General features: G+C 38.3%; 2 protein-coding genes across 2 annotated transcripts in view; both read right to left on the bottom strand.

The window, feature by feature from the left end:
* Window positions 1-5,156: 5,156 nt before the first annotated feature.
* LPCAT2 (lysophosphatidylcholine acyltransferase 2) overlaps window positions 5,157-25,669 on the bottom strand; it is a 33,641-nt gene continuing 13,128 nt past the window's right edge. The window contains 9 exon segments of the mRNA XM_075040274.1: window positions 5,157-6,765; window positions 7,040-7,181; window positions 8,996-9,094; window positions 16,005-16,158; window positions 17,307-17,432; window positions 17,982-18,064; window positions 20,909-20,963; window positions 23,348-23,382; window positions 24,643-24,701. Of these exon segments, the coding sequence (XP_074896375.1) occupies window positions 6,518-6,765; window positions 7,040-7,181; window positions 8,996-9,094; window positions 16,005-16,158; window positions 17,307-17,432; window positions 17,982-18,064; window positions 20,909-20,963; window positions 23,348-23,382; window positions 24,643-24,701 (1,001 nt within the window). The 3' untranslated portion in view covers window positions 5,157-6,517.
* On the bottom strand, window positions 13,296-15,580 carry CAPNS2 (calpain small subunit 2). The gene has a single exon (XM_075040275.1). The coding sequence runs from the start codon at window positions 14,451-14,453 to the stop codon at window positions 13,707-13,709; it is 747 nt and encodes a 248-aa protein (XP_074896376.1). The 5' UTR covers window positions 14,454-15,580; the 3' UTR covers window positions 13,296-13,706.

Raw genomic sequence — 25,669 nt, 5'->3', positions numbered from 1 at the left:
TGCTTCTAGTGTGCTGTCAGATGCTTAGTGAAGTTTTAGGAAGATAATGTCCTTAACAAAAGGGAAATAATTTTTTTTTTAGAAGAAAGCTGTTTTTAACAATAATCTGAGCTGATCAAAATGTTCTTGATAAGCTGGTCTTTTAAATGCAGTGATGATAAAGCTAAGGTACTGCAGTAGGCAGGAATGAGCAGTTGTAGGAAGAGAGAAAGGAGGAAGCTGGTGAAAGAGCAGTTCTTCAGAAGAGGATCTAGGGCTTACAGATCAGCAATAGCTGTATATCAGTGGGCAATGCTGTGTTGTTTTAGAAGAGCCAAGCCTTAACACTGGATGTGTATGAGCAGGAATATTGACTGCAAACTACGTAAAGAAAGCCTTCTAGTCTACTGACGAATGGTAGGGCTGGAGCTGAGACACTATCTCCAGAGAACTTAAATGAAAACAAACAGAAGTCTAGAAAGTGCAACCTCTGAGGAAAGAATGAAAGAGGTTTTGCTTTTTGGCTTAAGAAAGGCAGGCTGGGAGATGCAAGAGTGAAACAGGCATGGTAATAAGCTCTGGATATATGTATGTACAGATATAGATAGTTACCCTGCAGAGAAGTAGAAATTAATCAATTCTCCTTGAGCAAGGTGAACTGAAGACCTAGTGACTTCAGCTGCAGAAGTATTTGGGTTAGACCATGACAAAAACTTCTCTAACAGTAGAAATTGTTAAGCAATGGATTAGATTGTCTGGCAAGGCTGGGTGGCCTTCCTCTGTGGAGCCCTTTAATGACAGGCTTAATCTAATGAATTCTCACTTCTGCAAACAAATTCCATTTACTGGGTTTATTAGGAAGAGAATAATTTTTTTGGTGTGTGTGTTTATTGGGTATTCTTGCTAATACCAAATTCACAATGAAACATAAGCTAAGTATCATTCTCAAAATGCCTGTTTTGCTAGCAATTCCTAGAAAATACAAATCTCCAGTCTCCTAAAACCTATGACTGGTTTGAATGATTCCTGTTGTAGCTGTAGTACTGTCACACTGCTAAATTGAATCTTGTGCAGCCATTGTGTAACCTCAAGAGATAACATGCTTAGGGAGACTTCTAGAAACTAGGGAAACATGCTCACTCTTGCCTATGCCCAGTTTAGAACAAAGCAATGAGCTTGCAGGTGTAGCTTTAAAGATGAGCCTCAATTAAACCTTATTTTAACATGCGAAAGAAGATTTTCAACAGAATATTTTCTAGATAGTCTAACAAAAACTAACGGATGAAAAAAGTTAACATAATTGATTTACTTTTAGCACATGAAAGCATGTAATAGCATGAAAATATAGAATAATTGTGATGTGAGAAGAGAAGAGGGTCATGTATTTACTTTCAACCTGTTGAAGCACAGGGGGCTTAAAAAAAGACAACATTAGGTAGTGCCTAGTTAAGGTAATGAAGTATTTCCTATTATAACATTGTCATGTGTGTCTAAAGTCTCATGAGTCAAGCTGTGATTGTTAACAGAGTATCTTAAACTAAGAGAATGGCACAATAAATGAAAACTTTCATAAATTTTAATCAGTTGTGATACCATTTTCCTTGGTAAGGGTGGGGTAATTCTTACCATCATTGACAATAACTAGCCATTTAAATTTTTCATGTTTTCTCATTATTAGTATTATTGTGTGCTTTTAATAAGTACAATGTATCTGATTGATGTCTACAGGATTAAGCATACACGTAAGTGCTTAGTAGAAGTTGGGTCCTTAAATGACCCTTCTGTATTTCCTTTGTTATGGCACTAAACCTGCTGGGCTTCTTGAACTTTATCTGAGTAAGTGCCGCATACTGTATTTATATCAGACACATTTTTTTGTTTGCATTTTGGCTTTATGAAATGTCAGAATCAATCTTATACTAATGAAATGTCCAAATTTCATCTCAGCTATGATCATAGCTGCTAATCCTATAAGATGTTTACTTTCTGCCTCTCTGGCTATGTATAGTAACAGAGAGTCTGCCAACTTAAGCATGGCTGACAAACGTCTCCCTACTGCTAGTCAGTCTAATAAATGTTATTTCATTGAGTAAAGATTTAAAATTAATTAATTAAATGTCATTAAAATCCCTTGCAACCTTTGACAAGTTTGCTCTTACTGCAGGCCAGTAAAAGTAGTTACCTGAATGCTGCGTAAGTACCCCCTGAATCCCATTCAATTCAGTAATTTTTGTGCTCTAATCTTACAATTTCTTAACTTTAATCATTGTGGAATACAGCTTTTGATGGTAGTGGCTGTGTTTGGGGCAGAAATGTGGAGGGAGAAACTAGAGAGGAAAGGTGGGCTGTTCCAAGGGATGCAAAACTGACAGGAAAATGTAAGCCAAAGGCCACTCTGAACAGAGTCTAGTTTGCTAGCAAATCATACAGAGTGTAACTACAACCCCCCCAAACCTTTCTTAAAAAATTAATTTTAAAATTTTTACTGTGGCATTCTCAAAGTGAGAGCTATGTAATTCTCAGCATGAAATCTCAGGCTGCTTTGCTTGGTGAAGGCTGTGATCAAACAGTTCACAGGCAGACCGTCCACAGAGGAGTGTGGGTGTGTTTGTGTATGTAGTGACATTTTTTTACATTCAGTTTCTAAACTTCAGGCCCTGATTTTCCACATCCATGCATTCTGAGTAGCCCTTGGCACCTACGGAAACACCACCAGAAGCCCACTCAGGCACAGTGGTGTATTTATTTGCACTGGCATAGGGCCTGAGGAATTACCCAGGAACAAGGCCCTGGTGTGCTGACCACTGTAGAAAAAAAGATCTCAACAAATGTTTCTCAGACTTCTGATACCCAGGGAACACTTTGTTTTAGATGGGAATTGCTAGGTAGATGACAGATGAGGCCAAGCAGCCCTTACCCTGTGCAGCAGTCCTATGAACGGTCATCAGACCTGTTAGACAACATGACCCTCCTTTGGCCTCCCAGGGCTCTTAGTCCTGCTGGGTTCTTGAGAGAGGTTATATGGGTAGAGCACACAGGTGTCTTGCAAAATTTCCCTTGCAAACCATTTGGGAATCACTGAACTTCCTTGCCCCCCCTCCAAGTTAGGGAGCAAGCTGATGAGGAAGAGGAGGTAACACCCACAGGAACATTGTGGGAATATGATTTGGCACCTAACTTGTTCTGATGTAAATGAGTACAAAAGCTCAGAAGCAGCAGCCCCTGCCTGGCTTGGTACCTCTCACTGATGCTGCACAGTTTCTGACTGTGAAAATAGGAGATCCATTTTTGGATGCTTTCCATTGAAGTGTTACTGCTCCTCATAGTTCTACTGATGGGACAGCAGCCAGCCAGGAATTAGGTGATTTTGGCAGTTTAGCAGTATGATCTGACATGAAGCCTGGATGTGTTATCTCTACTTCTGCATTTCTTTAGGCAGTGCCACTGATACAGCAAAGGAAGAGCAAAAATACAGTTTTAATTTCCTTGGATCAGAAGATCTTTCCCTCAGAAATCAACCTCTGGTGTGGTCAGTCGAGACCCTGTTGATTCACCTTTCTTAAACAAATTGATCAGGATTTACAGTATTAATATCTTCCTTGTTCCAGGGTGAACCAGGAAGGTCCACTTTTCTAGGTGACCTGCCACTGGCTTTTGTGTGTTCAGAAACAGGAGCCTAGCTTTTAAAAAATGTAAATGAGATTTATTCATAGTGTAGGTACATAGTTATCAGAAAATATGAAAAACAGCAGCCCATGGGCCTCTGTTCTTGAGAATTAGTTGTGTTTTTCTCTTGTAATAGACTTGTCCTCGTCTGATTCTCACCCTTGTCCAGTTAAGATTGCTGGAGTTTCTATGTACAGTGTCTTTTTTTGGTATCTGTGAAGGATTTATCATCAAATCCATGTTACAGCATGACAGAGAAGTACTGATTAAATAAATGATATTTCCTACGGTGACATGGGACCAAATATACCTTTCTACTAGCTCTACTGTGCAGGACTCAAAATGATCCTTAAGCAGCCTGTAGACTTAAGAACTCGCACCTCTGGAAGTCACAGGCAGAAAGGTGTCATCCCTCAATGCCTGATTGAGAACCATTTTCTGTTTAATATTTTTAACCTTCTCCTTCTGTTTAGTTCCTGCCCTGCCACTTAATGTAATGCCCGTTTATTGCAGACTGCTTTTAGTTTGGTCCTTTTAAAAGCTCCCTGAAGCACAATGATGCCTAGAAATTAATGTATTCCCTTCCTGCACATCAAGCAGATGTGTGTATATTGAGTTAGTGTCTCTAACGTTTAGCTGATTCCTTTTCAGAGCATAGTTGAATCACTGCTACATACCAAACCATTTGTGGCCTTTCCTCCTTAAACTATCGGGATATGTAGATTTATATACACAATATTTTTAGCTTAATTGCAAAGAGCTTGTGTGACTTGAAGGTTTTTATGAAATCACTAGTCCTAAATATGCTACGCTATTGAGCACAATAGTGTTCCAGTTGTTGAATGTGTCTGGATTCAACAGGAGCATGCATAAGGCACCCTTGGCCTTCCAAGACCTTGAAGTGGCTGTCTTTGTCATCTTTGCCCACCCATCTTTTTCTTACTCGTTGGAATAGAAGTCGTCTTTGAAAAGATTACCGCTGGTTGAAAAGCTGAGGACTTCGGTTAACATGCTAGGTAGAAGCATCCTTGCCAAGAAATGAACATGTATTCCAGCTAACTGTACAGCCAGGTTAGGGTAACTCCTGCTTCTCCTTCTCTAAAGTGAAAGAAAATCCTCTCCTAATGTTTATATTACACAAAGCCATGACTGTTACTTCTGAGCTGTGGTTGAGGTCACTCATTTACCTGTAAATGGTGATGCCTTATTTTCCATCAGAAAATGGTAGTATCACTCCACATATCTGCAAATCTTCTTTGTATCATATCCCATCTTGCTGAGGCAGTCGACAGAAGTAACTCTTTCGAAGAGCATCGGTCCTGTCCTACTTTTCTAGCCTTACCACGAAGAAAAGTGCCATCACACTGAGAACTAAAAATGCCAACTTCAGGTTGCATTGTGTTTATCAAGGTAAAACATCATAAGAATGATTTCCTGGAAGTCCCACCAGCCCCATAAGGTAGACAGAGTACCCTTCCCACTGTACTAAAGACTTAGCTGTTCAAGTGAAGTCTTTTAAAAATATAGATTTATTTTAAGCACATGAAACATCAGGATAGGCACAATTATTAACACAGAAAGATTAAATATGGCAATAAGCTTGCAGCCAGACAGTGCAAGCAGTAACTTCAGAGGCAGAGGTTACCATTTCACATATGAACACCTGCTGAAAATTGGTTATTTTTGGTACTAGACATTCTAGGCTTTGCTCATCTCAGTTTTAATTTGAAAATACCCTGTCACTCCACCCCTTCCAAGTTTTTATTTAGAAGTATTTGCATAAATACCTATATATTTTAAATATTGCATAAAGTGCATTCAGATGAAGGATGGAAAAAGGTGAAGGCCCAATTTCCAGTGCACTAGAGGGGACTGAGGCAAAACATACTCAAACCATTGACTAGAAAGAGCTTGGTTTTGAATCAAACCCTAAGAACACATTGAGTAATGGCACAGTAATGCAAGCATCGTTTCTAGGAGACAACTTTAGAGGAGATACTAACTACTAGAACTATGGCTTGACAGCGTATTTGCCTTTTAAGTTTTGCAGAGCAAGGTCACATTCCTCTGTTGATAATTACTAGAATAAAAATATGCTGAAGTTTGAAATGTTCCTCCTAATGTGATCCTGAACAGTTGTTACTGTAAACAACATTCTATTTATTTTGAAATAGTCCATTAATTCTTGGGTCTTATTGTCTGCATTTTCCTGTAGACTGTGAGCTGCTATCTTGGAATTCCAATTAGTTTTTTGTTGTTAGAAGTGCAGCCATTTCCATCTTTAACTAGCCTTTAAGCCTAAAGCTGTTTCTGTTAACATCAGTGAATCAGCATGTCTGGTTCAGAAGCTTAGGCTTTATAGTTCACAAGTAGTTAAGGAAATCTAAGGACAGCTGAAAGAAAACACCAGCTTCAACTCTGAGCTTCTTGTAACTCATTTGTGTCTCTCAGAAACTTGAGAAAGGCTAAGGGATACTGCAAACTAAAACACTCTGGCATCATTTTTTCCCCTTAAGACATGTTGGGGATGTAAAGGAATTGAGCAGCACCAAAAATTCCACTTGTTTTTACGCCTCAGTCTCCATTCTGCAGTGCCGGAGCCTCTTGCCTCTCTTAGCACATCTGTTACTTTTGTGGAAGCATAAACTTGGAAGACAGTGAACAACATTCCCAGTATTGTGATACTGACATCAAGGATAGAATAGTTACAGTGGTTCCCTTAGACTCAAACAGGAATGACTCCTCCTGATATGAAAGTAAACTTTTTTTTTTTTAAATTTTAACTTCCATCTCTATTTTATATCAATTGTGCTCATGAATAGCTAGGGAAAAAAATCCTGTAGAATTCAAGAGCTGAATTCTTTAACTCTTCTCAGTCATCCTTTTTGTCAGAGGTACTTGAGTTACACTCTTCATTGCCTTCAGGACAGACTTTATTTCTTGGAATTGGTGTTGTTTCTGAGACTGGAACTGTACTCTTTCTAACTGGACTGTGTTTGACTTCAGGTGACTCAGTGTCATCCTCCTCCAACATATCTAACTGGTATCTCTGTAGCTCTAGGTATGTAGTAAACAACTTGGCATATTCTGGATGCTTGAGTGCAAAGTCCTTGAACTCCTCTGAAAAATACAAAAAACATGGATACGATAGTGCAGCAAGAGAATCAAAGAAAATTTCAGTGCCTGCTCCTTTTACTGAAGCTGATTGCCAGTTAACTTTCCTCTGAAGCATCTCAGGCATACCACACAAAGTATCTAGGTCTGTGCTTCAACAGTTTACCCCAGAAACAGGGTATGAGAACCATCAGACAATTTCAGGGAGAAAAAAGGTAGGGAACTCCTACTGTCAATATGACTATCAGAGTGCTCTTTGTTACAAAAGGATGTTACTTACCATAGGACAGCTTCCCGGTTTCATCTGCATCTATTTCTTTAAAGAGCATAGAAACATCAAGGTCAGGCACCCCCAGAGCTGACTGAATGATACAAGCAAACTCATCTTCCCTTATAGTGCCATCCTCATCCATGTCAAAGAGCTGGAAAAGACATCAAATGCAGAAATACTTTAGCATCAGTTTGCCTATGAACCTTCTGTGCACATTATCCACCCATATTAGGTTTCTAGTATTCAAGAGATGATCTGCAAACAGTGCCTGGGATTTGAAGAGACTGGTTGCATCTCAGCTACTTTCTCTTGCAAAAGATTTTATGTTTTTTCTCTAGAATAAGACTAAGCAGACACCTAGCAAAGCAATGTACATGCTATAGCTGGGATTAGAATATTCTCTAATAGGTAAAGTATGTAGCAAACCTGCAACAACAAACCAACCTCACAGCATTAGTTCAGTAATAAAACCCATACAAAACTGATAAAAACAAAACATAAACAAAGGTTTATGTTAATTATCACTGTGAGCTATGCTAAGGGTCTACTGGATTTGGCTGCTCTATACTGGAACATCTTAGGTTTTAGCCTTCATTTTCATTAAGTTATGGCACATCTGCCATCAAATTAAACTTGCCATAGTTTATGCTCTGACACAAAGTACCTAAATTTTAGTATATGTGATCTGTCACCCACTAAGGAATTATTGTAATTAACAAGGAATTTTGGTGACTGGAATGTAGGCAGTAGATGTACACTGATTATCCCATGCTTCCCAGCACAGTGACAGTAAGCATCTGCTATGAAGCAACCCCTTGAGAAATAAAAGGGATGGATGGCTGTAATTCTTAAGTACTTACTACAGGCAAACTTTCCCATTGCCAAGGAAAGTACATTTAGTGGTAGAGAAAACAGGTAGCAAAAGGAAACCCATAGTTCCATTTCAGACTGAAACAGACTTTTACCAGCTGAACCAGTCATTTCCCGCTGAAACTGGGAATTAAATTACTAATTTCATAATCAGCGCAACTGTTAAGATACTGAAGAGTAGAGTCTAGAAAACAAAACAATAAAACAGCAACAATAGCTGCTAGGCTTGCTTCTTCATAGGAATCTGTAGTGATAAAACATCCCTGAAAAAGCACAAATCACTTTGAACAGCTGTAGTGCTTATCTGTAAAGCAGCCAGTGGATATAACGGATTGCCATAAAAATTCTGGTACCTCTTGAGTATGTACGCATCAGTACTAAAAAGTATCCAGTTTAAGAGGAACATGATCCATATCTCAATATATTGTTCAATATGGTTCATAAGAACAGATCAGTGTGTAAAATAATGAATCTGTGTCAAAAATCTACTAAGAAAGAAGTCACTCGACCATTTTCCTATTCAGGGATTCACAACCTGGGCATCCCTGGGTCACATATTGCCTGCTTGTACCTAAGACCTGAAAGGAGCTACTGCTCCTTGACCGCTTGTACTATCAGGACACTATAGTACAAGCCAATAGATCATCTTAGATGTAGCCCAATTTTGGATGTCCCAGTCCTGAATAGCCCCTCTTGATTTTTTTTCTCCCTTTTTTGCTAACAGCAGTGATTCTACTGAGTGCTTGACCCGCAAGAGGATATTGCTCCACCTATTGTCTACTCGTGACATTGAAGGATCATAGCAGAAAAAACCTCAGGCAAAAAAACTGCAAGTGCTGCTGAATCATTTTTGGAGTTAGCCTGCCAGGTTACATACTCATTAGTGCCTTCACATGGCTTTTAAAACCCTTTTCTATGAAGCTGAAGCCTGCAATTCTCCCCCTCCCCTTCACACTCTTAAATGTCAATTGGTTTAAGAGTATTACTCACATTTGCATAACAGATTGAAGCTATAAACTTATGATTTGAAAGCTAACAGATCTGCAGTCAGTCTTGATTTGTCACGTTTGTAGCTTTACACTAAATTGAACTTACCTTAAATGCCATCCGAATAGTCTCTTCTGTGTTGGCTGGGTTACAAAGAATAGACAAGCCGATTACATATTCTCTGAAGTCGATGGTGCCATCTCCATTCTGTAACCAAAATAGGCATGGCAGTAGTTATATAGTTAATATTGCAAATCACTTTAAAAGCTGTTGTGTAAATCAGCTATACAACATGCACTAAGACAGTTTACAACACTAGAGGTGTTTGTTCTTCCTGGAAAAAATACTAACAGCTGGCTAAATATATGTAATACTAGGGCTGAAGTAGCTACATATTTTCAATAGCTGGAAACTGGGTATCAATTTCTATCTTAAAAACACCCAAACAAAAAAAGATTTAAAATGACTTAAAAAGTTTTTCTTTAGTACATGACCCTCTAAAAGCCTCTAACAAGAATTGGAATAGGTGTGTTTAAGGTAACTGTAACAGTTCATGTACCCCTGGAAATTCCTAAAGTTCAGAGACCAATGCAACATCCTAGAATAAACAGGCCAATGGTGTGAGGCTGTTGCCTAGAGTTAATTCTTCCTAAGAACCTTCAGCAATAAAATATATGTCAGCAAAAGTACAGCCTGATGATGCAGTAAATCTACGTGGTCTATCTTAAGCCCTTCCTTGAAGCAAATGCATTGCCCTACATGCTATTTTGAAGCCAATACACTGTCCTACCTTTCAAGCCAGAAATGCAATGAATTCATTGTAACAGCCTCTCTGGTAATTCCAGTTTTGATGTGAACGAACATTTATTTCAATGTGTTAACTACAAAGCTACATCAGCAAAACATCTGAAGCTTCCTTTGATGGGATTCATGATTAATTCTGTTTAAGTTGATTATATCTGCAGATAGTTAAAATGGCAGATGCCTGTTGAAATATATGCTTAAGTCAATAGTGTTACTGTGACCACACTGCAAGTTTCTTGAGGGTTTTAGGAAACATCCCGTCTGGGGAAAAGCCATATAAGTGTTTGGTGATGGGCCACAGAGTAGTTAATGAAAGCATAGTAGAGATGACTGGTAGCTCATAGTTTGGAACATTCACAATAAGGGCATTCATCAAAAACATTTTAAAAGCAAACAGAAGTGTAAAGTGGAGTTCCCTTTGTGGATAATGTGTTGTACATTTCAAGAAGAATGAGATTTTTTAAAAAGTGGACTCCCTAAGTCTGAGAACAGCATAAAACTTTTCAGCCAAGCGAGAGAGGGGTGGTCTCCTGGGTAAATCTAGTGAACAGCCAGATCTAGATTCTATTTCTGGCTCTCCTACCAACTTCTAATGCCCACTTGAGCATACCAACCGCAACCTTTCTGTTCTTGTTTTTTGCCGGTGAATAGTGGAATATGGAGCTTGCCAGTGGAGAAATGCTAAGGCTGCTCTGCAGAGCACTTTGAAAATCTTAGGTTCTATGAAATAGGGACTTCTGTTACTGAATTCAAGTTTTAAGATGTATAATAATGTGTTCAGCACTAACTTTTCTTTATCAAACTATATATTTGACAGGATTTAAAACTGCTAAGATACAATTTTATTTAGCCTTCAAAACCAATTCAGGACTGTTTTGCACAGACAACTGTTATTTTCTTTATATTGATGGTCTAACCAATCTTTTTTGAAGACATGCAACCTTTGAACATCTTGTTCTTTAAAATCCTGTGAATTTTAGGCAAAGTTTTTAGCAAAGATATGAAGAGTCTTTAAGTTACTTTCATGTGTGTCTAAGGGATATAACTTTTGACAGTTTTTAATCATTATAAAAGGACAACTTTCTCTCATAAGTGCTGTTTTATTTACAAATCTGTGCTCTTGTATTGCAGTGTTTGACTTAAAATATTTTGGCTACATCATAGTTCTCATAATAGAAATAATAGATACAACTTTAAAATGTATCATTATAAACCTAAACTCTTAAAACAACTGAAGCAAGAGTGTAGACAATCATTGTTCAAATTCCATGGAATATTATTTTTGGACAGCTTTATAGACTGTATCCTTAGCAAAGGATTGTTTGATGCGATTAGAGTATTTTTTTAAATTTATTTTTGAAGTTAAGAGTATGTATCACAGGAAAAGAATTGGAAAATAAACTTTAAATAAAACAGTCTCATTAAAAAACAGCTTCTTAAATAAGTTAACACAGCTGTGGCTGCACATGGAAAAATGACAAGAGCTAATAAGGGTCATAATACTTTCATTAAAGTGCTAAAACGCAGTATCAAAACTGAGCGCAATCTGATACGCAGGACTCCAGCCATTTGAGTGGGAAATAAAGTTACTATACTTGCAAGTTCATGTTGTGACTAGCTCTGCTAAACCCTAGGATGCTGGCTAACTTCCAAATGCTCTGGCATTTTGGTTAAGGAGAAGTGATGGGGTTGTTGCCTGGAAAAATAGATGGGAGTTAAACTGAAAATGCGGGAAAACCTTTAGTGTTTGTGTAGCAGTGCTGCAAGCAAGCACTTGCAGTAGTCTTTCTACACATACCTAGCTGTGTTTGCAGCCAAGAGTATTTTAAGGAAGCAACATGTGAGCTGAGCTCCAATTCTCTCAGTAGCAAAGCAGAACATCAATATTTAGATATTTGTATTTATGTTACATAAAATAATCAAAACAGTGTAACCTCAACAGCCCTTGTTTTCTTTAAGGACACTAGTTTTCTGCTACTATTTCCAGTATAGCATGCTATGGTAACTAGGGTTTTGTTGTTGTTTTTTTATATAATACAGTAAATCTTACACTTTGGGAAACAATAAAGTTTGCATTCTCATAAGCAGTCTCCATCTAGAATTGCACAAGCACTGCAAGACAGATGCAGTCAATAAAGTTTGAAGTACTACTGCCTCAAAACTTTTTTCTCACTATGTAAGGCAATGGGAAAATCAAGTTTGTATGTGTGTGCTAGTCATTCACGTTTAGCTCAGTAAACCCTGAGTCACTTATGGGGCTACCACAGAGAAGCTACAACTGGACCTTTTGGGGAGGAACTGCAGATGCGCCTCTCGTGTTCATATCCAGGCTCATCATTTAAGAGGCTATTGCTGTAACTCCAAAATTTCCACCGCCTGTTGCTACATGCAAGTTCTAACTAGTCAGAAAGGGAAATTCTGAAACAAACCTGGCAGGATGGTGCACACCTGGAGATACCACACTTTCCCTCATGCTCACTTTTCTATTACTCAGAGCCCAAATGCCACTGTGGATAACTGTGTGCTTTTCCATTGAATAACTGGGAAGGGGGTGAATGCCATTAGGAAGAAACTGACCTCTTTCATCACAGTCTGGGCCAATACGAATGTTTTTACTGTTTGTGTCACCCAGCTTAGTATTAAACAAAGTGCAGGAGGAAAAAAGCCTGGGCAAAAGTTCTAAGTTACTTTTTCCTAAGTTGCAAGTAAAAGGCTTCTGCAAGTATAGCAGGGAAGATATTTCATCAGTTTGGAAAGTACTATTTGCCAAGTGTAACTGCAGGATTCAGAAATCAAAGCTATGGAAATTTAGAAACAAAACCAAACCACAGTACTCCATTAGCATTCAGATGCCCTGCAGATATTGTGAGGTGTTTCTCAATTAGTCACTGATGTCTCTCTGGGGAGGGGCAGGGGCATGTGCACTCTTACATCTGGAGACTGCATGTAGTGCACAGGCTGTGCTACTCAACTCATCTTTCGCATTCCAGTCAGCTAGCACACACCCTAGACAATTTTCTTTTAAAGCAGCAGAGCCCTGCTGAGAAATCTGCCTTGTTACATTGCAGTGCAAGAGCTGTTTTCATCAACTATGTAATCCTTAATTCCAAGAAATGTACCTTTGACAGTTCATTTCATTCCTTGTTCTTTTACTCAAAAGTTGACATCTTAGACAGAACTGCATAACTAGCTTGAGTGGGACACTGCACCCTGATAAAATTTAACTCAGATAGCCAGAGGTTGATTTTGGCTGTCTGTCTGCTATGTGACTGCATTATTACAGCAAGCTTCTCTAAATATAAATGTAGTATTTTAAGTTGTTTTCATTATAACTATAATAAGGCTTGAAGGAAAGAGAGAAAAGACTAGTTAATACAATTGTACAAAGGAGAAAAAAGTTGTAAAAGTAGCCTTATATAAGTCTTCAATTTTGTCCTGGCCAGCAGGTAGAACTGACAATACCACTCAGGTTTTGCTTCAGCAGGCAAGCGTGAAAAAGCAGAAGTAGGAAGGAAATTAAATATGATTATGTAAATTCATTGATCATTATAGCTATTGCAACTCTCATGTTTTTCCCCTTGTTAGAAATAACTGCACAACACTCTTTACTAGCAATTGCCTTCAGGCAAACAGCTTTATTCCAGCTTAGCGAATGCTGACAAATCGAAACAGTAACATCAACGCCAAACTTACGAGCTTTTTATATAATATACTCATATACAAGCCACTTTATGTGAATAACTAAGCTTTGATCCTTCAACATATTCCCTCATTTCAGAGTCTAGAGATAGTTCTCCAAGACAGACTTATGCAGCTGTCCAACTGACAACTTACACAAACCCTTCAGAAAAGCAGACTAATGCATGCACAAGAGGAATCACAATACTTTAAGCTGAGCTATCTGCCACTAGCTACATTTGCCTTAGAACAAGGAAAAGAATACAGTTCTATAGCATAGGATTGTAGTCTTCCACGTATATCTTCCAGACGAAGCTTATTCTTCTCTGCTATACCTTCACGAATACATGGTCAGCTGCAGCCAGTCTTCAATGGTCATTTTGATCTGTCCGCTTCCATCTCGGTCCAAGGACTTGAAGGCCCGGAACATGCTGTCCAGTCGTACCAAGCAGCTAATGAAGTTGTTGAAATCCATGCTACCGTCCTCATCGGCATATCTGCGCACGATTACCTGGCAGAGTTGTTCGTTCAGGTGGAACCCTGCAGCCTTCAAGGCATCTGGCAGCTGAGCTCTCCCAACAGTGCCTGACTGATAAGTATCATACTGCTTGTATACACACTGCCATTTCTTGATGTTGTTCCACAGATACTTAAACTCTTCAAAGCCCAGTTTGCCATTTGTATCACTGTCCATGACGGCTACCATGCTACGGCATGTGTCTAAGCTGAAGCCATCTGTCTTCAAGTCTTGATGTCTGGAAACAACCTTGTTCAGGATGTCCCTTAGCTCAGTGGCACACACTTCCATATCATCTCCAGCCAGCTGGACAAAAAGGCGACGAAACTGCCTGATCTCCTCACTCTCATAAGCTTCCACATTCGTAAAATGATGGTGAGGAGGTGGAGGTGGCTCTGGATTATACTGAGCTGCTGCTTCACTTATAAGATTGACAAGACCTCCAACAAGTCCTCCAAGATTCCCTCTGTGTCCACCTCCTGTTAGGAGACCTCCAAGGCCACGTGCAAGGCTCCCTCCACGACCACTACCACTTCCTCCACTCAGCAAAGCTTTAGCAAGGAACATGGCGAAGATTTTTTGAAAGTTGTTGTTCCTCAGAGATCCAGTGCTTCTGTAACTCTCCGAAGCCGTGCTGTGTCTGAGCTGGGCGTGGGCAAAATGCGGCTTATCTGCGTGCTTAGACTTCCCTGTCTCTGTGCATGTCTGCAGCTGCCAGAGTTATCTCAGGTCTCAGTAGCTTCTGCCAATTTTTGATACGCCTCTATTTTTTTCTTCTTTGTATAGTTAGCTTTATGTGATTTGAGGAATCTTTTTAGAAAAAAAAAATAACGAGGCTGCCACAGAGCAGAAGTCTCAAAATACCTGTGCTCATAACTGAAGCAATTTGAAAAAAGCCCTGCCACATTAGTATGTCTGTTTCTCAGTTTAAGCTGATCTCCTTAAAGATGAATGCAGCAAAAGCTTACTAGAGTCTTGTCTGTTCTTGCAATCTTTTATGCCTTCAACTTTTTAGTGAATTGAGCATTACATTGCTAATTCTAGTCACTGATACTATTGTGCCAGACAGGGAAAGTGAAAGGAGTCTTGGTTGCCCTTAATTATTTTGGTTGCCACACCATATTTCTATTGTACGTACTGTGCCTCAGGACTCAGACTACATGTTCATAGGAGCCAATGGTCTAAGATGGGGAGGCAAGAATGAAGAAAGCGTGAGTACCTAGCTCTGCTACAGCTTCAATGCATTCAGCAATTAAGGAAATACATTTGACTCTTCTCTATTTTAGAGCTTGTAAAACCTTTTTATCTGGAAAAATCCTGAAACAGTTTTAATCAGCATATACAATGCAATGACCTCCCAAGGACAGGTGTACCGTTGAAACTAACTTGATCAGGAAGAGTGATGCTGAGCTGGGAGAGCTCCTATGATCAGAAACAAACTCCAGTTCATACGCACTTGCAGTATAACATGCTGCTTGCACTGTAGCACATATTGCAGGCCTAGAAGTAAGATGAATTCTATGCTATGCTTAGTCACTGATGCTTCTGGTATAGTCAGAGGGGCGCATCCACAGAGCAATTTTTCTCATCTTCAGAGAGAAGCAGAAAATGGGAGAGATCACCACTGACTATGGGGGAAAGCCTAAATGATCAGATTAACGCATAGCCTCCTTTATGGCAGGATATAGGCAAGAGGAGTCCTTGTAATGTCTCATAGCACCCTTCACAAACACAGCAGGAACATACACTCTAGTCACCTTCAATCTGCCTTAAATTATCTGCTTACAACTATATCAGTTAATTAAGCTGTCAGAGTGTACATAAGCTCAAAATCTGGGGTAGGCAAAAGGAAATATTCAGCCATTACCAGCATGAAGATTATCATCTGATGGTGGTGCAGCAACTTGGTCCAAGAGATGGCTGTCTTCTCACAAGCTACAAACTGACCAACCTTTTTCCATCGAAACTTAAGAAGGAAACTATAAGAGTCACTTATCTTTCCTACAGGAATTGCTAACGAAGAAGCATTTACTAAGCTGGACACAATGAATTAAATATCCTTTAGGGATGTGATTTTTAACAAAACATTGTCAACAAGTCAGTTAACCAACTACTCACCCTGTCAAAGAGTAGAAACAGCTCTTTGAGGACATCTGAAATCGGAAGCTTCAAGTACTCTGCAAACTCCTCAATTCCAATTCTTCCCCCTTTGGAAGCACTTGCAATAGCAGCAAAGGTATCCAACTGCTCTCTGACATGATTCCATTTTAGGCTATGCAAACATGAGGGAGAGGAGATATTTCTATGCAGCAGATCTTGGACAGATGGGAATTTCAGTAGGAGTTATTACAGTGTTAAAAGATAAGTAATAGCCAAACAGAGCATGTGTGTACAGCATTAGAAATGCTGTTACTTCCAGCCTGATATTGTATATGAAATCAGCAATTAAGGATGGCTCCCCCTGGTTATTAATATTAAAAGCAGGCAGTTCTATGCTTGGATATATCAGATTTCCTTAGAGTAACTTCCTAAACCTAGAATCATCTGTCCAGTTACGAGGCTAGTCGAGCAGAGAGCTTTTCATTACCATAAATTCAGGTGCAGCATTATTTTGCTGCATCATGCTCTAGGGAGAATATTTCCTTAACAGAAGGGGATAGATCTCAGCTTGATTAGCTAACTCTCTACCCAAATGCTAGTATCACTACAACCTGAGAAGTATCTTATCTCTCTGCAGAAATACACCACTGCACCACAGTAAGAATAATTAGGATTACCAGGTAACTATTGAAGATTGTTCCAGACAGAGTTCTATAAATGGATATACAGCACATATGTACTAAGTCAAGATTTACTGTGCACGTACTTCAGATTTGACGACAGCCATGCCAAGTTATTTGATGGAGTTACTGTATGATTAAGTGGTTCAGTCATCAAATTCTACTGTATCCAGACAGAAGAAGTTGACACCACTAGCAAAGCATGGCTGCACAGTACAACTACGAACAGTAAGCCTCTGGCTGAAGTCTCAGGCTGGAAAGAAGGTTTATTACTTCCTACCACACACTGCCTGTGCACCTCCACAAAAGCAATTTAAATTGGGCACCAAGACTACCATCAAGTGCCTAAAATAGGTACTGCTCTATCTTCCTCACCTTTTGGTGAGATAAATCCATAGAAGATTAGAAAAATGCATTTTCCCTCTTGTAACACTGCCCACAAAAGTTACCCAGGATTGGTTCTTACTGGGATTTTCCTCATCTCTGATTTCCATATAGTTTACGTATGTAAGCTGTATACATAAGTACACTGTATTACACATGGCCAAGTCAGTTGTCAGGTAATTTATCCTTTTGTAGATGGCCATCAACACCTGCAGCACTGCAGTAATTATGCTACCAACAGCTAAACTTCCCTTACTTGAGTTTCTTGCTAATTTTGGTGAATTCCACCAGCCCAGCTTCCATGGGTAGAGTCAGCTGTCCTGCTGAAATCATCAGTCTGCAGTCTTCAAAAGTGTGGTCAGTGACTGGCACATTCAAAGCACTGAAACAAAATTAAGGAAAAAGAAAAATCAGTTTCTTATATTAAAATTACTTTTCGTTGACTGTTTCCCTTCTCTGTCTCAGTTTGGCTTTAATGCTAATGTACAAAACAAATGATAATTCATTCTTGCACTGCTCCAAGTAGGATAAAGCAATATGTGCCATTCTGTTAAACTGTGAAACCATACTGTGAAACTACATTATGGCAGTGTCATGATGTCTTAAGATTTACAGTCTTGTAAATGTAGCCTAGTAACACTGGAGAACAAACCACCCACTTATTCTTGCCAAGCAAATACGGGAACAATTTATTCCAGCTTTCCATGAATTGAACATACTATGTTCCAATGTAAGACAACCTTCTTTATGCTCCATATAAAAACAATCAGGGTGGTTTAGTATAGGAATTTGACACCTCTTAGTGAAAATCTAGAGCAATTCCTATACATAGCACCTGGGACTTGACTAAATTCTACTTTATGGCTAGGATATATATGGAATTGCTGGATATAAAAGTTCTCAAAGATTTTATTCATGATTGAGCACATACGTTGCCATAGTTTGTCGGACTCTGTTGGCAAAAAGAATGGGATCATTCTTTTCTTCCTCGGTAGGGACATGAACAGGCAGAAACTGAAAGAGATAAGTTATCCAATCAATTCAATAGTCGCCACTTTATTAGCAACATGAACAATTTCTTGTTACTGTTTGGAATGGGGGAAAAACAGGAGAAAAAAAATAATTAGCCATGCAATGAAGGAACTGGACACTAGAGGTCTCAACCGCCTTAGAAACCACTCTGGCTCTTCTGCACTAGCCACACAGACGAGATTTAGTCCAAAACTACTTCTTAAAGGTTCGTAGAAGCTGCTTCAATATGAAAAATCAAACCCCCGAAGAAGGAAAGTATAATAAATGAATACTTAATTAGAAAATTAAATGCTACATTAGTAAGAATGTGAGTCTGAAATACTGTACATTCCTTTTCAAAGATCCTTTTTAAGTGATTATATATATTGGAATAGTGTATGTAAGATTTTTAATGTTTTTAAGTACACCCTGCAATCCCACCTCGTACCTGTTAGTTGTATCTGTCAGCATGTGACTGATAAGTTTCCTGTAAGTTTTTCCTCCATGATAAAAAATGTTAAGGAATCTTAGTTCTGAATTGTTAAGTAGAGCACTAACTGGATACAAATACTGTAAAATTTTGGAACTCCAAGCAGAGAGTAAAAAACCCCAACAAATCAACTGCCTCTCCTCCCAAACCTAGAAAACACCCCAGATATCTAAATGGCAATACATTTACTGTTGAGGATTCATTCAATGTTAATATGTAAGAAGTTGAAATAGCATTACACTAAAAATGTACTATAGATGAATTATTATCTAACATGGCATGAATGAGCATCTGTTTGTTTGCAAAGTAGTGTGTGTGTGGAGGAGTATTCTGTTCTTTCTACTTCAGTCTACAGTGTTTGCTTGCAGCTCTGTTTACCATGCCTTTTCTCAGTTATGTTTATAATTCATCTGAGTTCTGCTACTCCCCACCCTGCAATCTTGCCCTTATATCCTGGAATACAGCAATTCTAGGGTAAGTATAAGGTGTTGCTCATGGTTCATTGGAAGACACAGTGGCTAATTATGTGTCAATATGTTTCTTTGGTTACATTGCAGTTGTTGGTGATGCACTAATATAGCGGTAACTGTCCCATATAAACGCAGTCCATCCTGAACAGCCTTTTTATGTTTGTTTTTAAGGAATGCTGCCTCTATGCTTTTTATGATCAAAACCAGTAAGTTTATGGAATAGGTTACCTGTCAAATAGCCATAACAATTTTCTGTTTATAGCTAAAAGTTTTCTCCCCTGTAAGGACAGCAGGGATCTAGCTGTTTACATGAAGGTTTGAGATTTCATTCTTTCTGTAAGCAGTTGCCAGCTCTGTTCAACATCTGAAATACATCCCTGCTTATTACAACTCCCCTTCAGAAGTCACCTAACTCTTAAATCAAGGAAGTGCAGGCACATCGTACAGACACAGAAAACTGTGTCATCAATGGTTGAGATGAAGTCGTAACTCTGAGAAGTTTATCTATGCAAACACGGGTCACGGTCTTGAAAGCAGTCATTACATCGTTTGAGGCTAAGGTCTTGCTCAGACAGCAACCTAAATCTCTGGCAGATTAAACAACACCTCCGTCCCCTTCAAAAAACCTACAATTATTCAGAAAACCAGTTTGCCAGAAACCACAGCTGGGGATGAAGAATTTGGTTTCTTGGCCTCCTGAGGTGGCACGCATGCTCTCAAAGACACCCAGCTGCTTATCTGATGAAGACTAGTAAGTATACCTTCCCTGTCAAATTGCAGTCCTTCTAAGAAAAATTCTTCACAGCTCTTCTGGTAGCAAAAATACTTCTCTGATCTACTTTTGACCTAGTCTCTCTTCATACAGAATTTGCCAAATGCTGTGTCTTTTGCAGCCCTAAAACTCACTGCCAGGTTCACTGTTTCATCTTCAATATCTACAGTTTTTTAGAATATGACTAGACATGCATGCACATACTCCCTTGGACTACAGGAGTACATCACTGTTCATGTGCAGTTAGTAGAGGCAGTGCAAGACTCATGCGAGTGGAGAGGCTACTTGCTCACAGTATGGGACAGCAACAGAAATGTCTACTCTTAAAAGAAGTAGTCTGATTCCCTCCTTCCCCTGGTAAATCTGGCCCTTCTCTTTATAAAATGGAATATCTTTTGCATTGATGCTAAGAAATTAGTTCTGCTTTGAGGTCACATGCTGCTGTGAAAGCTGCATATTTTTTCATGTTTCAGTTTCATCTTTTGGAACATGAAATTTATTTTCTAACAGGCAAGTTTGAGTTCTTTTCTGAAGTAGGGGAAAATAAACATTCTACTGGAAGGGCTCCATTAGCTATTCCTTGCTCCCACATAGATAAATTACATAGGTATGTGCTTCCGTACAAAATTAGGAGAATTTGCTCTTTAGTACACCTTCTATAAATGTGTCTACTGCATGTACTATACAGTAACAAGGTGCTCCCTTAAAATTAATTTCATTGTTTCGCAACAAAGACCATATTGGTAATTGTAAGTAGTATGAAGAAAGAAAGAAGCTGTTACCTTTAACAGAACGTATTATAATTCTTAGTTTTAACATCTGTAAAATGCATGTGGTGATAATTAGCAATGATTTTACAATGCTTTAAAAATAAAGGCATTTCTGACAGCTTGCTTTTAGGAAATCATTAGATTAAGTGATACACAGATATGGACAACAAATCTAAATATATTACTCACCGTGATTCTGTTCTTGTTTCTGAGACATTTGTTTATTGTTCACTAACAGTGACTGATAATGTGAATAACTGACTGATAATATGAATAATGCATTTATATTAAAGTATAAATTCCCTGGTTGCTGTATCTTAGTACAAAAATATTTCTAATTCTTACCTCAACTTCTACTCTTGTGAAGAGCTGACACACCGTCATTACGCACAGCTCTTTTCTGCAGGCAAAGAGGAAGAGGAAGAAAAATACATTTTACTTACTGAAAAACAAAGTATTTGCACATCAGTAGATGAAACTTTTTAAAGCATTGACAAAAACACAGCCAATATTGGGTGAGGTTTTTAAGTACCTTGCAATGAAGTTTTCTGAAATGTTGCTTTCAACATTTTTTCTACAGGGCTTCTGCATATAGCTGCTTCTTGCTCACTGGGCAGGCAACTTGTTGTCTGTTGTCATGCATATTAACAATACTATACACTTCTTTGGCCAGCAAAATTTATATATGTTACTTCATCTTTAAAGAGGTGAATACATACTGGATTTTAACGCTTTAAGAGCTTTGGTTCTGAGAATTAGCTTTATCTTTTATTCTGTCATCTGCAAAAGGGGACCAGTAACTTCCTTCTGCAGAATTGAAGCAAGGATTTGTTAGTATTTGCTAGCCAGTTTGCAAATCATAGTAGCGTTTCCACAAATGTGTTAATGAAGTGTCAGTATGTTCGGGACCTTCAGTGCTTTTAGAAAAAGTCAAAAATTTTAGTATCAACAGGAAGGGGGAGGAAGAAACTGTGAAAGAGGGTAAGCATAATCACTTCCACTTCTGACTTGTTCTTTTCACTGTGATTTTTAAGCAGAAATGCACATTTGCTCTTTACTTTAAATCAGGTAAATTATAATAGAAAACCTTCAAGCAATCTTTCTTCTGTTCTTGTTTCGGACAAAATAAAAAAAAGAAAAGGAAAAGGCAGGAGAACAGCTAAGGGATTCCTTCTACTTTCTGCAGGAATCCACTCTTAACACTTGATTTTCTAACACGTAACATTAGGTATTCCTCCCAGTAAGGCACAGAAGTAAGAAAGAAGTAGTAAGTGAAAGCAGAAACTGGGTCAGGACGTTTCTGAGGAGGAGACTGGTACTGTCCTATCCTGGCCACAATATCCAGGAAGTTTTACAAAGAGTGTGACAGTTCTGCATTTTGTGATCTGCAGGTTTGCACGGGGGATGTTCTTCTTCCGGATCCAGTTGTTTTTGTTAAGAATCTCTAGATTCTACCCCATCCATGCCTTCTCATGATTTTGCCAAGCTGTTTCTTTCATCTTTTCATAGGTTTCAATTTGAGCCTTCATCATTCAGCCACCAGGCTTAGAGCATTTCTCAATTTTTAGTGACTGGGCAGCCTCCTCCCTTCCACAGGAATACCTCTGATTTCATTTCTTTCTTCACCTATTCCTACACCAACTGTCATAACTGAAGACATAGCTCCTTTTCAATCTTCCAGCATAAATCCTTCATAGGAGAAATCTGCAGTATGCTACTGAATTTGCAATGTTTGTTACTCTCAGTATGCTGATAACTGTAACAGCAGGAATAATAATAGCCAAAAAATGCTTGGGAAACCGAGATGGACATTTTCATCTAGGTCAGCTTTCATAATGTCCATTCCACAAGTATGCAGGTGCTAGGATTAACTAATGATAGCTTAGAAGGTGCTTATGATCTGCTCCACCAGTTCAGACATGTTTCAGAATTAGTTGCCTTAAAAATTTTAGTCAGTAAATCAGTACTGCTGTACTTAGACACACTACATATTCCACATGAAAATGTGGTATATGGATTCTGCAAATCCACATTTTAATGAATGTTTATAAGGTGAAAAGTATTTTCCAGACATATTTTCGGTGCACCTGTAAAGGATTTCTAATACTTTAATAAAATATTTTAGCATATTAGAAGGCCACCTGTGTTGAGAAATAAACATAGACGCACTGCCTAACTTGTTTATTGAAATATTTTTCATTATTTCAATGCCAGATACTATCTGTATCTATATCTATATATATAGCCTCTTCACTGGGATCTCAAAACAATTGCTTTTGTTGAGTCAGGCGAAAATAAAAATCTAAAGAAGAATCCTCAATGTTTGAATGGGGAAAGGTGGGGAAAATTAATACTTGTTTTGCCCATCTTCTTCAAATGAGATGGAGGAATGAATAAACAGAGGGGATAAAAGAACATTTTTTCTTGTTTGTATACCATGTAGGAAACTGTAAACAGCTATGGATTTTAATGACTATTATTGTTTCCCCAAGAAAAAGAATTTCAAATACTTGTTTTGCTCTAGTGTAATGTGCAAAACATAGGAGAAAATTAAACAAAATGGTGGCAGAGCTGGAAATAATGCTTCCCCACTTGCAAACCCTTTCTCTAGCCACTCAGATATGAAATCTACTGCATGACAGCATTATCACCAAGTAGTTCCCCCTCATAAAAACAGATCTAGAAGAGCATGTGTCTTGGCTTAGTTGAATCTGTTTGGCAGACTGTTTAGCAATGGGGGAAAAAAATTCAATATGTAATTTTCAGTAGGATTAAGAAACTTACAATGAATAGCCCTGCCATGTCCAGGTCACAGTATCCTAAGGAGAAAAATAAAACACAGAAATGTATGACAAAACCAGATGAAAGTCAGAGAGCAGATAAGTTACAGTATAGAAGATGGTTTTATAGTCCTGTAGTGAAAATAAATAAAGGTGTCAGGGTGACTAGGATTCCTTGCCTTAAAAATTTGGAAATAAGTATGGCAGACTTTTGATAATATCAACAATTGGGAACAAAAGTTATATAGTTACTTAGATATTTTAAATCATTCATTCTGATCCAAACAACAGAGGTTGGAAAAAAAAAATCTAGTAAGAATTTTTCAGAGGACTTTACCAGTTCCTTTAGAAGGGCACCCTCATAAATATGTTTGATTTAGTTTTTAAGGACATTTCTGCACAGGTAATCTGTCATGCTTTTTCTTTGGGTTTTTTTTGATATTTTTTTCCTTATTTTATGTTTATTACTACTTATATATAATTTTTACAATGTATACTTCAGATCCTTAAATCCTTTCAGTGAAATGCAATACCAATCCCCTTTAGTTGTTCCCTTAATTTTTGAAATTGATCTGTAAAAAGATTTTACAAAGGATTCTTTGTAAATAACAACAACAATAACAATCACTGGTTTTTAATATTAAAAACCATTAGAAATGAAAAGTTTGGTCTTTTCTGGATTTGTTGGATGACCAGGTAATTAAAAAGAAAGTTAACAAGTTGCTAGACTCATGTCCCAGCATTACACCTGTCAGTGAAGCAGAGCCATATGTCTGTGCCCCTATACATGGCAGAAAGTGTAAACATTTACTCTGCATAACATGGGAAAGTTGCAGGAAAAGAACCATCTGCAAAGCTGCCCTCCTGAGGCTCCTGAAGGAGGGGGTGTTGGAGGTACTGCATGGCTTAGCTTTGCTTTTGTTCCAAAACTTTGCAAGCCCCTTTGCAGTAAGAGTGTTTTGAGCTTAAACAAAAAATGGTGACTAGTAGAGAAGTTGTGTGCATTTTAGACTTCAAAGTACAGGCTCTGTGGCTTTGCAGGAAGTTTCTAACTTCCGCTGCAATACTTTCCTATGCTCTCTCTTACTTTAACTATAGCTAAGAAGCCCAGCAGTAATTTTTTACAATCAGAATAGCAACTACACCATGGTGACACTGGGGAAGCCTGGCTGCTCCAATGCTAAAGCTCAGGACAATAGATTCTTCAGTGACAAGGCAAAATATTTATCGTAGGTACCGTTTAAGTCAGGATTTTGACTTCTGTATTACTAGTTAGTGATAGAAGAATGTTCTGCTTACCAGCTTGTTGGGGTATCGGAGCAACACAGGTTGTACAGGGACTCGTGGAACAAAGGCACCTGCAACCACACATTGGAATTGATTATTAAGACTAAGCTTAATACAGCAGTTGGGAGTTTTAAGTGATTCATGTAAGACATGGTATCTAGAAGGAGAAATTTTTAAAAATGTGAGAAGAAATGGGAAGTGTTCTTATTGTTGTAGGTTTTCTGTGTTGTTTGTTTGTTTGTTTTTAAATCAGCAGCACAACTAGCAAGATGTCAGGACAAAAAAGAGTTAGTCTCCATTTCAAGGAGAAAGCTGCCTAACATTCCTAGATTGTTCAAACTCGTTTTCTATGTATTATCTCCCCATTGATTGGCATTCATTTCAAAGGATTAGATGCTCACAAGGCTGTTGAGGATTTCCTGAACCCTTTTCTGTTCTGATTATCTTCATAAGTGATATGGATCTGAGCATGTAGTACTGTTTTTGTACCTTTGCTACCCAAGGCACTGTACAACAGTAAGAAAGGAGAGCAACGGGGCTTTAACTGAAGTGCAGCACAACAATCTAATGATCAGTGATGCTATCAAGTACCTTTCTGTGTTAAAAATAATCTCTCGGCCTGCCTTGCTAAGCACTATGCAAAGAGATTTTTTAACTTGGTTGCTAGGTCTTGCATGGCAAAATTTACAGGAATCTAAGATGGCACGACTGTAAGTTGAGCTAAAAGAACATCATAAGTAGCATGTATTTCGGTAGTTCATCTCATAATAATCACAGTCAATTCAGGATAAATAAATTAGATTAAAACTGTACCCAGAAAAAAACCCAACCAACTAACCATATACATCATAGGTATTTTGCATCCTACAAAATACCAAAAATCAGAAAAGTAAACTGACTAGTATAAAATATTGGGTTTAGCACCACTGAAACTGTAATGATATCAGACATTACTACAGTGCTGTTGTGGATGAGGTACCTGCAGAAGTATAGGCCTTACCAGAACTACCAAATTAATATTTCACACCTTATTTTCCAA

This window comes from Buteo buteo, chromosome 11, assembly GCF_964188355.1.
Source record: "Buteo buteo chromosome 11, bButBut1.hap1.1, whole genome shotgun sequence".
NCBI classification, from domain to species: Eukaryota; Metazoa; Chordata; class Aves; order Accipitriformes; family Accipitridae; genus Buteo; species Buteo buteo.
Note: the sequence above shows the minus strand (reverse complement) of the source record. Positions and strands in the feature narration are given on the sequence as shown.